This window comes from Tupaia chinensis, unplaced genomic scaffold (genome assembly GCF_000334495.1).
Source record: "Tupaia chinensis unplaced genomic scaffold, TupChi_1.0 Scaffold000037_20, whole genome shotgun sequence".
NCBI classification, from domain to species: Eukaryota; Metazoa; Chordata; class Mammalia; order Scandentia; family Tupaiidae; genus Tupaia; species Tupaia belangeri.
In genome coordinates, this window is record NW_006159479.1 from 1,971,809 (window position 1) to 1,985,509 (window position 13,701).

At 37.7% G+C, this 13,701-nt stretch overlaps 1 protein-coding gene across 8 annotated transcripts in view; it reads left to right on the forward strand.

Annotated features, from left to right (window-relative positions):
- Window positions 1–13,701, forward strand: part of RNASEH2B (ribonuclease H2 subunit B) — an 87,464-nt gene that overhangs the window by 51,940 nt on the left and 21,823 nt on the right. For all 8 annotated transcript variants that reach the window (XM_006140533.3, XM_014588317.2, XM_014588319.2 and 5 more), the window contains 3 exons: window positions 3,381–3,445; window positions 4,833–4,938; window positions 10,570–10,651. In XM_006140533.3, coding sequence (XP_006140595.2) covers window positions 3,381–3,445; window positions 4,833–4,938; window positions 10,570–10,651 — 253 coding nt within the window. The remainder of the gene's footprint in view (window positions 1–3,380; window positions 3,446–4,832; window positions 4,939–10,569; window positions 10,652–13,701) is intronic.

The following is a 13,701-nucleotide window of genomic DNA, read 5'->3' on the forward strand; positions in this document are numbered from 1 at the left end:
AAGGAAGAAATAATACTAAAAGAAATCATATTTACTCTAACTCTTTCAGAAAACAGATGAGAAAGGAGTATTTCACAATAAATTTTATTAAACAAGAATTGCTCCAATACTAAAATCAAAATTATTACCAGAAGCAAACTAGACTAGTATTTCTATGATCATAGACTTAACAAAATACTAGAATATCAGATGTATCAAACCTAAATGGGGTTTATAATAGAAATGCAGTGTTGTTTGAGCATTAGAAAACCAATAAATATAATTCAACATTTTTATATATTACCAATAAAACCCTGTAAGATCATTTCAGTAGATTCAGGAAAGGCATTTCACAAAATTCAATCATGATATAAATTCTCAGCAATTAGGAATAAAAGGGAATTTCCTCAATCTGTTATAGGGCATTGATGGCAAATTACAGCTACCATCATATTCCTCATAAGACTGAATACACTTTTCCCCTAAGAGTGGGTACAAAAGCTCTTCTTTTATTTACCACTATAGAAGAAGTCCTAGCAGGTTATATATGACTATAAAAATAGTCATATAATCATATAATATAGTTAGCATTCTCAAATAGGACATGATATTCTGATCTTAAACTCCAAATCAGTGTTCCTTGGTTCTGGGTATGCAACTCATTACTCTCTGTCTTTAGCCATTAGAAAAAAATAAAACCTAGGGATTAGCAGATGGTATAATGGTTATGTTGCTGGACTTCCATGTAGTAAACCATGGTTTTAGTCCCAGACCCAGTGACTTAAAGCTCCTGCTAGGCACCTGTGTTTGTGTGCCCAAGATCCGAAGAGGAGAATGGAGGAGAAGGGATTGGGGCTTGGCAATCCCCCCTAGGGGGTAATTTTATGCTTTCTGTCTCTCTGTCCACGAGCGCACGTGCCCTATAGCAAAAATCTCTCTAAAAGAAGAAAGAAAACCTAGTAATTGTAGCCCATTTATGGTTTATGGTAATTCAGAGTCTTTATTTATGGAATTTCACCCTACAACACCTTCCACATACACGTGGTTGGCTGCTGCCATTCTGGGAGCGGTGGATAGCACCCTCATCATGCTGAGTTGAGCAGCTGACAGTTCCTTTAATTGGCTTTTACAAAGAAGAAGGAAGATTGAGTCAAATGGATGTATGGATGAGTAAAAATCATAGGTTTTTGGTTTTGTTTTAGTAGGAAAAGGGATATTAGAGGTTATTTAGACAGAACCTCTTCATTTTAAAAATGAAAAAAGTGTGGTTTTGGAGAGGCAGAAGACTTATTGTAGCTAATAAGTGAGGTCTTCTGTACTGAGTCCAGTGCTCTTACCGATACTTCACATAAAGGTTCTGGGTTTGGTTATATTGCCAGTTAGTATCCCAGCATAAAGTATGGTTTACATACTTTACACTATTTCCCTTTTAAGATCTTAAGGTTGATACAGTACCAGAAGCAGCAAATAAACTGTAGGTTGGCCTCCAGCATTGTGCAGTAGTGCCCGTATCACCACAGCAGGACCTCTGCCTCTACTGAGAGAACGTTTCCAAGAGAAAATGCCTGCCCACGGGCTCAGGGAGGGGAAGACAGGAGAGAAACTGCTGCAGATTGAAGATGTTCTTTCAGGAAATTTAGAGATAGAGGCAAGAGAGAAGTGGATGGCAGAGTCAAGATGGGATTTAGAAGAAAATTGAGTACTGAGGTTTCGTGGAGTCTTCATTTTGGACAACGCGCAAAACTTCTAAAACCATCACCTCACCAACTTATTGAGTGGTTTCTGTGTTCTCTTAAAATTCCCCTGATGTGTACCTAGGATGAGACATGATATCCCAAGTAATGAGTCCGATCTCATGAACCTTGCTTCTATAGTAGGCTGTTTCCCTGGCAGTCCAGTTTCCAAGTAACTGGATATCGTACCTTGGAATTCTCATATTTCTGGCAGGATGCTACTTGCAACTGTCCCTCTTGTTTTTATTTCAGTGACAAATACTGAGGAGATGCAAAGGTTTACCCCTCACTCCATCCTGATTCATTTCGCCTACAATGCTGACAACCACAGGCTGAACCAGGGAGGAAATGCACATGAACTAAGGCCAGGCAGCTCCCAGACCCTCTCCCATACCCACCATATAACAGACTGCAGAAAACTACCCCTGGATAAGCATTTCCTACCCTCTCAGGGGGGAAAGAGAGAAAGTCTTTTTCTGTATAACTCTTTCTGGTGAGCTTGCATTGTCCTTAGGTTTCTATTTCCCACTGTAGGGAGCTAGAGAAGGTCTTGTTCCGTGTAACTCTCACTGGTGAGTTTGCATTGGCCTTAAGGTCCCAGTAGTCATACAGTGATGCTTGCATGAAAGGCAGAGGCTGGAGAGGAAGCACTGCTCCTATGCAGAGAAAGCAGAAACCCCATGAATGGAAAGTACCGCAGAGGAAATCATGGTTTAAGACATGGTATATACAGGTAGGGAGACTGGGAGGAGAGGAAGTATAATTTAGAAGAGGTGAAACTTTCATCCCCATAAAGGACCTGGTTGAGCCTGCCATAAGTCTAAAGTCCTCTGAAATCAGTATGATTACGTTGGTGATATGTTAAAAGATGGGCACCTTTTTTTTTTTTTTTTATGCTCTACCAATCCCACCGGGGCAATACAGAATAGTTAACACAGTTTTTTCCACTGGATATATGCAGTAATCTTCTTAGACATCTGCCTTTACTTTGAATTTTCTTTCTTGGGATTTTCATTTTTAATTTAGAAAGAAAACATTATTTTATTGAAAACATTGAGGTTAACTTAAAATCATTCAGAAAAAATAAAATTGTTTCACATGTTAGTTTGCTGAGTTTTAAAAATTACCTTTTCTACAGAGTTGTTGGTAAAATTTGAATTTTCTTAAATAACACTCATTTGGTAGTTGGATGACTCCTGAGGTATCCACACTGTTTTTGTTTTGTTTTGTTTTGTTTTGTGAGTCTCGTGTATGCTCTCAGTTCGATAAAGTAAGGGTTTTTCTTAGAGATTTTTGCCTAGGGTGTGTCTGTACTCTCCAGAGAGATAAAGAGACAGACACAGTGAGAGGGGAAGTGAGAAATCACCCCAGGTGGGATGGCCACGCCACAATCCCTTCGTTCTCCTCCCAAGATCCTGGGCATGCATGTACATGTCCCGGATTGAGTTCAAGCCACCAAGTCCGGGACTCAGACTGCAGTCAGCCATGTGGGAGTCCAGCAAGTAACTGCTATGCCACCTGCTGGTCTCTAAATTATGTTTTTCAAGAATATAAACTATTATGAAATAATAGTAAATTGTTAACTTGCTTATGATATAATCTTGTGAGTTTATTTTTTATGCAATCCATTATGCTGAGTGTTTTTTTGTCCCTTTTAATTTAATCCAGAAATAGACAAGAAGAAATATTATAAGTATAGCAAAGAGAAGACATTAAAGTGGCTGGAAAAAAAGGTATGATACCTCTCCAGTGTCTTACGGCACAAGAAAAAAATTCAGTGCACCTTTTTAAAGATCTTTTGAACTGATAGTTAAATCTGAATCCACAGACCATGCTGTATATGTAACAGAGGAAAACTGCATAGAGATATCCAAGGATGAGAAGTCTTTTCCTTATTATCCTTCCTTGCGTATCTCTAAAGTTAGGTCGGTGTTTTCTTTTGATCTTATCTCTCCCTGATCCTACAGCTGAATGAAAGAATTTCTTGCTGTTTGTTGGTATTGTTGTGAGGCTTCCAAGCCAGATAATGACATGCCTTATGCTCTGGTCAGTCCTGCAGATGTCTCCAAAGGTGATGTTGCTTATAGTGGCAGCTTGTTTTCTCACTTTCCCCCTCTCTCTACCTGTCTCTCTGTGGTGAGCCCATGTGCCCTAAAGCAAAGTAAAAATAATAATAAATAAAATTAATTTTTTTTAAAAAAAAGCTTTGAATGCCACTGGTTTAAGGATATCATGTACTTAGACATTAAGAATGTCATTAAACCAGATCTCTTAATGATACAGTTTTTGCAAAATCATTGGACACCATTAATGATAATACTGTTACTTAAGATTCTCTTCTATCGTATGGGAAAATCATGTTTGTTTGTCATATTATGTTACAGGGCACATTAGGAGCCTGGGAATATGGAAATGAGTCTGTAGAGTTAACCAGGCTCCTAATGTACACAGTAGTGGAAAGATTTTAAAAGTGTCATCCTGGTCCTTTTTTCATATGCTGCATATGCAGTAATGATATTCTGTGTAAGTTAAAGAGTGAGTATAAATCCTGAGCAGAATCTGAGCATTTATTTTTGCTCTTAGCAAATGATAATGACGTGAATAGCAATGTGAGGTTCATAAGTATTATGTTTCCTAGGAAGTAGGAAATTTATATTATTTATTCTGCTTAGCAAATTATTACATATAAAGTTTGTGGCAGGTTCTTCTGTTTTAAAGGATTTACATATATTAATTCATTTAATTCTCACAATAATGCTTTGAGGTAGGTATTATTTTTACACCGATTTCACAGAGAGGTTAGGTATGTGACCCATGGACACAGAGTAGACCCTGTTGGCCCAGTCCAGAGTCAAAGCTCCCAATCGGAGCAGTATGTTGCATCGTGTTACACAGACCCAGCTCTGTGTATTGAGGCTATGCAAGAATGTTGCTGCTGCTCAGCCTTTCTCCAAATGTGCAGCCAGCTCTCATCTTCTGTTAGCCAGTGAAGATATTTCTAGGTTTTCACATTTCTCAAATACTTCTGCAATCCTAAATGGATGACAGTTTCTGAAAAGTCACAGATTTCTAAAATTAAGTTGAAAATACCCTGATTTTCCCCTTTCAATAATTTCATAGGTTAATCAAACGATAGCAGCTTTAAAGACCAATAAAGTAAATGTCGGTGCCCGGGTACAGTCAACTGCAGTTTTCTCTGGTGACCAGGTTTCCAGTGACAAAGAAGGTAAGTAAATTGTTTTATCAGAGATGATTTTTTTTTTCTTTTGAGAGAGATTTTTACTATAAGGCGTGTGCATGCACCAGAGAGACAGAAAGCAAGAAATCACCCTCCAGGAGGACGGCAGTGATGCAATCCTTTCTCTTCTGTTCTCCTCTCGGGAGTTTGGACATGTATGCACATGTGCCCAGCATGAGTTTCAACCTTCCAGATCTGGGACTCAAATGGTAGTCAAACACATGGGAGTCCAGCACCTTAACCACTACTCCACCTACTGGCTCCTAGAGATGATTTTTATCTAGAGTAATTTGCTTCTGTATAAATGCTTGTCTTAGGATTAAAAATCTTACTGCCACAGAAGCATCATAGTCTTGCCAGTGTTCCCATAGGTCTTATAGTAGGTATGCATCTTATTTCTGTACTAAATAGTATTTCTATCATAGATCACATGTCACTAATTGATATTTAAATCATTCATCAGCAAATAGTTATTTTATGCTAATAGTAATGACAGCCTACTCACACTGGCTATCATTTATTGAAAGTATGTTATGTACCAAGCTCTTTGATGACTCGCCAATATAGAGACATTATCTTATTTTACTTTCCCTGTAGAGTCTTGAGGCTCTGTCCAAAGTTTTCTAGCTAGTAAGTGGGAATGCTGAGCTTAATGGATCTTGTCTGACTCTTAAGCCCACACTGTTAACCTTTTTGTTGTACTGTTCTGATGACACAGGATAATCAGTGGGTTGCATCTCTTTATATCTTTCTCTTGAGGAGAATATTTTCTAAGATAGCACTGAATATCTTGAGTTTAGATGAAAATTGACTTGCTTGGCATTGTTTTTTTTTCTTTTAGGTTATTAAGGACTTTTATTTTCTTTTCCCAATGTAATACCCTCTTATTTTCATATGCATATTGAATAGAAAGAGTCATAAAGTGTTGTTATCATTCTCAAAAAGTAGGACAGAATATTCTGACCTTAAGCACCAAATCAGTGTTCCCTTGTTCTGGATATAAAACTCAAAAATATCTGTCTTTAGCCATTTACAACAAAACACTAAAAAAACCCCTAAAAACAGTGGCCTATTTGTAATTGATAGTAATTCAGGTAGTTTTTATTTGCAGAATTCCACATTAAAACATCTTGCACATACGCGTGGTTGGCTGCTGCCATTCTGAGAATGGTGAACAACACCTTCACCATACTCATTTGACCAGCTTACAGTGCCTTAGTTAGCTTTAACAAAAGAAGAAGGAGGATTGAGTCAAATGAATAGATGGATCAATAAAACCATAGTTGTTTTTTGTTTAAAGTAGTAAAGTGAATATTAGAGGTTATTTAGATAGATCCTCTTATTTTAAAAAATAGAAAACTGTGGTTTTGGAAAGGTAGAAGGCTTATTCTAGCTAGTAAGTGAGGTCTTCTGCTCTGAGTCCAATGCTTTTACCAATATTCCATATACAAGGTTCTGGACTTGACTATATTGCCACTTATTGTCCTAGTATAAGCTTTATACGCTTTACACTCTATTTCCTTTTTAAGATCTTAAGCTTGATATGATACAAGAAGCAGCAAATGAACCATATGTTGACTTTCTTACAGTAGTTTCCTCTGTTTATGATCCATTGGATAATTGTTAGTCCAGAACCATGAGCAAATTTTAAGAAGAGTTCAATGATCTTCATTGACAGTGAAGATACTACTGAAGATATTTTTGAGATCAGATAATCACCAAGCCGTGATCATTTTCTAAAGAATATTGAAGCAAATTGTTGCCTTAGCTTGAAATCTGAAGAGAAAGGAAGTGAAGGAATATCCTAGCAGCAAATCTGGGGTCTCCTTTTGGTAGGTTATGTCCCCATGTGGTTATCTCATGAAGGATAAGTTTGATTATCCTGTTATAGTCTACATAGAACAAAAAATTAAGAATGGGTTTGAAACAGATTTTATTGTCATGTATAGTTCTGTTGGTTGATGCCAAAACTGCATTTTACTTCTAAGGATTCAGATGCTTTGCAATTAATGAATACAGGGACCAGCAGATGGCATAATACTTAATGTCACTGGACTCCCACGTAGTTGACTGGGTTCAAGTCCTGGACCTGACAACTTAAAACTCACACCAGGTGTGTGTGCATATGTGCCCAAAATCCCGAGAGGGGAATGGAGGAGAAGGGATTGCAGTGTGGCCATCCCTTCTGGGGGGCGGGGGAGGTGATTTCTCATTTTCTGTCTCTCTGTCTGTCTCTGTTTTTCCAGCAAGCACACGTACCCCATAGCAAAAACCTCTCTAAAAATAAATAAGTAAAAAATAACAAATGAATGAATATGTTCTGTTGAGTTTGTGTGTTAGTTTTTGTTTGTTGTTTGTTTGATATTTTATTAGTTTGGGCATGCATGTGTATGTATGTGTGTGTATAAATGATGTCTAGGGTTCTTATGAAGCAAACACTTACTAGAGAAATACCATATACTATTTCCTTAAATAAGTATACTCATTACTGTTTATAATAAATAAAAGCAAGAGAACACAAAACAACTTGGAAAAAAAAAAAGAGTAATTAAATGGCAGGGCTAAGTCCACCTGTATCGATAATAATTGAAAGTGAATGGATTACATTCCCCAACTAAAAGTCCCGGATTAGCTCAATGAATTCAAACTAACAAGCAAACAAATAAAAAACAGGAACCCTCTGTATGTTTCTTATGAGAAACACACATCAACAAGGATAAACATAGAGTATAAACAAAAAAGGCAGAAATCATGATATTGATATCAGACAAAATAGACTTTAGGATAAAAAGAGACAAGGACACTACATAATTCTAAAGGGATTAGTTCACCGAGAAGATATAATAATTATAAACATTTGTATACCCAACACCAGGGTCCCCAAATATGTGAAAGAACAACTAAGTGCTAAATCTAGAGGGAGATGATCTAAACACACTAATTGTTGGGGATTTCAGCATCCACTCTTACCACTGGACAGGTCATCTAAATAAAAAATAAAAAAGGAAACACAGGAGCTAACTGATAACCATTAACAAAATGGAACTGACAGACATGCATATAACATTCCACCCAGCAATTACAAAATACACTGTTTTCTCATTTCCACATAGAACATTTTTAAAGATTGAACACATACTAGCCATAAAACAAATGTCTACAAATTTAAAGGTATAGAAATTATACTTAGCATATTCGCTGACCACAATGGAATTAAACTTGAAATCAACCACAGAAAGGGGACCAGCAATTGGCATAATGGCTACATTGCTGGACTCCCACGTAGTCCACTGCAGTTCGAGTCCTGGACCTGGTGACTTAAACTCACACTGGGCATGTGTGCGTGTGTGCCCAAAATCCCGAGAGGAGAATGGAGGAGAAGGAATTGCAGTGTGGCCATCCCCACTGGGAGGTGATCTCTTGCTTTCTGTCTCTCTTTCTGTCTTTCTGGCCAGAACACATGCCCTATAGCAAAAACCTTAAAAAAAAAAAACCAGCCACAGAAAGAGCCCTTGAAAATATACAAAAACATGGAAACTAAGCAAACTACTCCTGAATGACTTTCAAAGTACTGAAGAAATTAAGACTGAAATCCAAAGATTCTCTGAATGCAATGATAATGAACACAACAATCTCTACAACTTTTGGGACACAGAAAAGAGCAGTAATAAAAAGGAAGTTCAGGGACCAGCAGATGGCATGATGGTTATGTTGCTACACTCCCACATGGTTGATGATAGTTTGAGTCCTGGACCAGGCAGCTTAAAACTCACTCTGGGTGCATGTACGTGCATGGCCAAAATCCCAAGAGGAAAGTAGAGGAGAAGATGGCATGGCCATTTCCCCTAGGGGTGGGGGGAAGATTTCTTGCTTTCTGTCTCTCTGACTCTCTCTCTGGAGAGTGCTCATGCCCTATAGCAAAATAATTCTCTTTTTAAAAAAAAAGAAGAAGAAGGAAGTTCATAGCCATTAGGGCTCATAAGAAAAAAATTAGAAAGGTGGTAAAAAAAAAAATAACATTGCATCTCAAGGAGCTAGAAAAGCAACAACAAAAATTCCCCAAAAATAACCAAAGAAAAGAAATAGTAAAGATTTGATCTGAAATAAATGAAATAGAGAGTAAAAGAATTAAATATATAGATTTTTTAAAAAGATTTTTTTTGAGAGAACATACAAAATTGACAAACCATTAGCTAATCAAGAAAAACAGAAAGGAACCAGACAGATATAATCAGTAATGAAGCTGATAATATTACAACTGAAAAATTAGAAATACAAAATGAGAGACTATTACAAGTGACTGTATGCCAGCAAACTAGAAAACCTAGATGGGATGGATAAATTTCTGGACACTAGAAGTTACCAAGGCTGAATCAAGATGCAGTGGAAAGCCTGAATAGACCAATAACTTATGATGAGATGGAACTGATGATAGTTTCCCAACAAAGAAAAGCCCAGTTCCAAATGGCTTTACTTTCTAATTCTACAAAAATTTTAAAGAAGAGCTAAACCCAATTCTCCTCAAACTATTTCTAAAGATTCAAAAGGAAAGAATCCTCCCAAACTTTCTATGAAGCTTCTATCACCTTTATACCAAAACCAGACAAGGACATAACAAAAAGAAAAACTACAGACCAGTATCCCTGAGGAATACTGATGCAAAAAATTCTCAACAAGATACTAGCAATATCTTTAAGACTGTTATATACAACAACCAGGGATGCAAGGATGGTCCAGCATACACAGAACAATAAATCTAATACTTCACAATAATAGCAAAAAGGTATACATTATCTTATCTATAGAAGGAACAAAGTCATTTAATAAAATTCAACCTCCCTTCATGATCCAGACTCAGAAAACTACAAGTAGAAGGGACATTCCTCAGTAATTATTCGATATTGAAGCAGACTTAGAAATGATTAGTCTTAAAAGAAGATCTGAGCCCTGCTTAGGGGGAGCAGTCTATACTGCCTTGGACTGCAGTGCGGAAACCATATGGCTAACTGTGGGTTTGGATCCCCAGATTGGCCTGAAGCTAGGCTGAACATGTACACAGGTTCCAAGATCCTAAGAAGCCAGAGGGCTAGGGAAAGGGGATTATGTTGTAACAAGACTCTTGAAGGTGTTCTCACATGCGTGGGTGCTCTCTCGTCCTGCTCATGTGTGCACATATGCTATCCATTAATAAAGCAGATATTTTTACAGCTGAACTTTTAATTTTATTCATATACAGAACCCTCCACTAAGAAAGCAACCTTGCATTTTTGTTTTTAGTATCATTTAGGGGCCTCTTCTATATTGTATTAGGTTGCTGGGAAAGTCATGAAGTACCTTTTCTCTGTTTTTCAGTGTAAAAATGTGTCATGACTTTTCTGACAACCCAGTATTATCTTATTATATCTTTGGTATCGTCGTATATCATATCTCATCCATCATCTCACCCCATGAATCTGATATTAGTATACCCATTTTACAAATGAGGACACAGGCTAGACCTTACATGAGTTTCATAAATCCAGATACAAATTCTGATTTGAACTTGCATCAGTTTGACTGTAAAACCATTACGACTATTTTTTCTCATTTTTTTCTTTCTTTCTGCATTCTTTCTTTCAGAGGATTACATTCGCTATGCCCATGGTCTGATATCTGAATACATTCCTAAAGAATTAAGCGATGCCTTATCTAAATACTTAAAGTAAGTATTGTTCATCTTAGTCCATTATCGTGTTGCTTAGAGAAATTCCTGAGATTCAGTGATTTATGCAAAATAGATGTTTACTTGGCACATGATTTTAACAGCTGGAAATCCCAAAGACATTTGACTGGCATCATGCTAGCTGTTACTTAGCCTACAGAAGCACAGAGGATGATGGGAGCATGGAGAGAAAGCCACCTGAGGCAGCCATCTTCTTTTATAACAAACTGCTCTCTTGAGAACTAACCTTGTAAGGGACCAGCAGTTAGCATAATGGCTATGTCGCTGGACTCCCATGTAGTCGACCGCGGTTCAAGTCCTGGACCCAGTGGCTTAAACTCACGCCGGATACGTGTATGTGTGTGCCCAAGATCCTGAGAGGAGAATGGAAGAGAAGGGATTGCGGCATGGCCATCCCCCCTGGGGGGTGATTTCTCACTTTCTGTCTCTCTGTCTCTCTCTGTCTTTCTGGTGAGCGCATGCGCCCTATAGTATAAGTCAAAAAACAAAAAAAACAAAACAAAAAAAAAAACCTCTCCAGAGAATTAACCTCGTAAGAACTAGAACTCACTGTCTCTCACAAGACAGCATTAATCTATTCTTGAGACTGGTGCCTCCATGTTCTAATACCACAATTCAGTCATTGCCCCACTAGGTCTCACCAGCTCCTAATACCATCCCACTAGAGACAAAAATTCCAAAACATGAACCTTTAGGGCACAAACCTTTATCCAAACCATAACATTCATCTTTGGTCATAATTAAGTATCTTTGCACTTCTTGGTTTCTCCAGCAGTAGGATTTCTTTTCTTATCGTATCACTGTGTCTGATAAATTGTTCTTAGGTTATGTCATATACCCTGTGGTTTGGAATTTTTTTTTTCTTTTTTAGTTTGCTTAAGGGCATGTGCACTCACTGGAGAGCAATAGAGACAGAGGAGACGTGAGAAATCACCCAACAGAGGGGATTGCCATGCCACAATCCCTTCTCTTCCATTCTCCTTTCAGGATTTTGGGCACACACAGACACACACACACCAGTGTGTTTTTCAAGCTGGGATTTGAACCACACAATTGCCCATGTAGTATCCAGCTACCTTAACCTCTTTACCACCTGCTGAAACAGATCGTTTGTAATGAACATTGATTGGGATGAATTGGTACAGTGGCTACTGATTGCAGGAACTAATGAGTTTCCTATTGGAATGATTAGAATTACAGCTTAGTATGATTTTAAAGGATAAACTTTTAAAATTTTATCTCCAGGGACCAGCAGTTAGCGTAATGGCTATTTCGCTGGACTCCCCTGCAGTCCACCGCGGTTCGAGTCCCAGACTCAGCGGCTTAAACTCATACCAGGCGCGTGTGCGTGTGTGCCCAAGATCCCGAGAGGAGAATGGAGGAGAAGGGATTGTGGTGTGGCCATCCCCCCAGGGGGGTGATTTCTCGCTTTCTATCGCTCTGTCTCTCTCTGTCGGTCTGGTGAGCGCACGCGCCCTATAGCGAAAAACCTTTCCAAAAAAAAAAAAATTTATCTCCTATTAGACTTAACTAATTTAGTTCTTTATGTTCATTTTAAGAGAAAGAAAGTTGCGTAGGGGAGAGTAGTGGGTTGTAAAATAGTTTTTAAAATTATATTGTAAGGCTTGTACCATTTTCACTATCATTATTAGGTGCTCACTAAAATACTTTTGTTATTTAAAGTGCTTAGAACGCAAAGTAATATGAAGCCCATTCTGTCTTCTTGAGGGATAGAACAAGGGTTTTAAGAATGAATTGATTTATATTCCTTCTTTTATAAAGATCTTTAGTAGGATATAAAGACTTCAGGTTGAAATATATACTTAATTTCTAGATTTTTTAGCAATTGTTAAGATTTTATGTGTTATGCTTTAGTAACTTTTCCTGCTTCTTAAATCCTTTTTCTCCTCTATTCCAAAATAGATAATAGACACAGTTGCTATTTTAGCAAGTTCCATAGGTCCTACTCCTAAAAAACAATTAGTGAAAACTGGTTTCTATTGTAGTGCGCGTGTATTGAAAGCATGCTTTAAATTTCATAATTATATCCTCTGGTTAATATTTTCCTGGATTTCCTAGCTGCTTGTCTTTTAGAGACCTTTTATCTTTGTACTCCATTATTTATTTAGATTCTTTTCCTTTCACTGAAATTTTAAAATTTTATTTAAAGATTTTGAGAGAAAAATATGGTAATTAAACTTGTATTTAGCAGAAGAAAAGGTAAAGTTTGTATAGCATTTTGTCAACAGTTAAAACAATTTTCACTTTCAAATATATACTAGCATTGGGAACCAGCATTTAGCGTAATGGTTATGTCGCTGGACTCCCACGTAGTCGATCGCGGTTCATGTCCTGGACCCGGTGGCTTAAAACTTACGCCGGGCGCGTGTGCGTGTGTGCCCAAGATCCCGAGAGGAGAATGAAGGAGAAGGGATTGCGGCATGACCATCCCCCCTGGGGGGGTGATTTCTTGCTTTCTGTCTCTAATGTCTCTCTCTGTCTGTCTGGCGAGCGCACACACCCTGTAGCAAAAATCTCTCAAAAAAAAATATATATATATACTAGCATTGTCATTTATGAAAGAAAAATATACTCTAACTCCAAAACCCAAATGTATAGAGGCTAAAGAAAGGCAATTCCATTTCAACAAATGAGTTCTAATGGAATTTTTTTTTTAACTCAGACAATTCCAAAAGACAGAATTAAACAAAATGAAGATTTATTCACTTAAAGAAATTACATTCCTTACACTGAGGTGATTAAACAGAAAGATATGTAGAGGTAAAGTTATTAGATGACAAGTAGGGGGGTCAGCCTGGTGGCATGGTGATTAAGGTGCTGGACTCTTACATCCCCCACTATAGTTCAAGTCCCAGATGTGGTGGCTTGAAAATCATGCTGGACATGTGTGAGTGCCTACCCCAAATCCCCAGAGATGAATGGAGGAGAAGGGATTGTAGTGTAGCCATCACCCCTATGGGGTGATTTCTTACTTTCCCTCTCTCTGACTGTCTCAAGCAAGCACACAC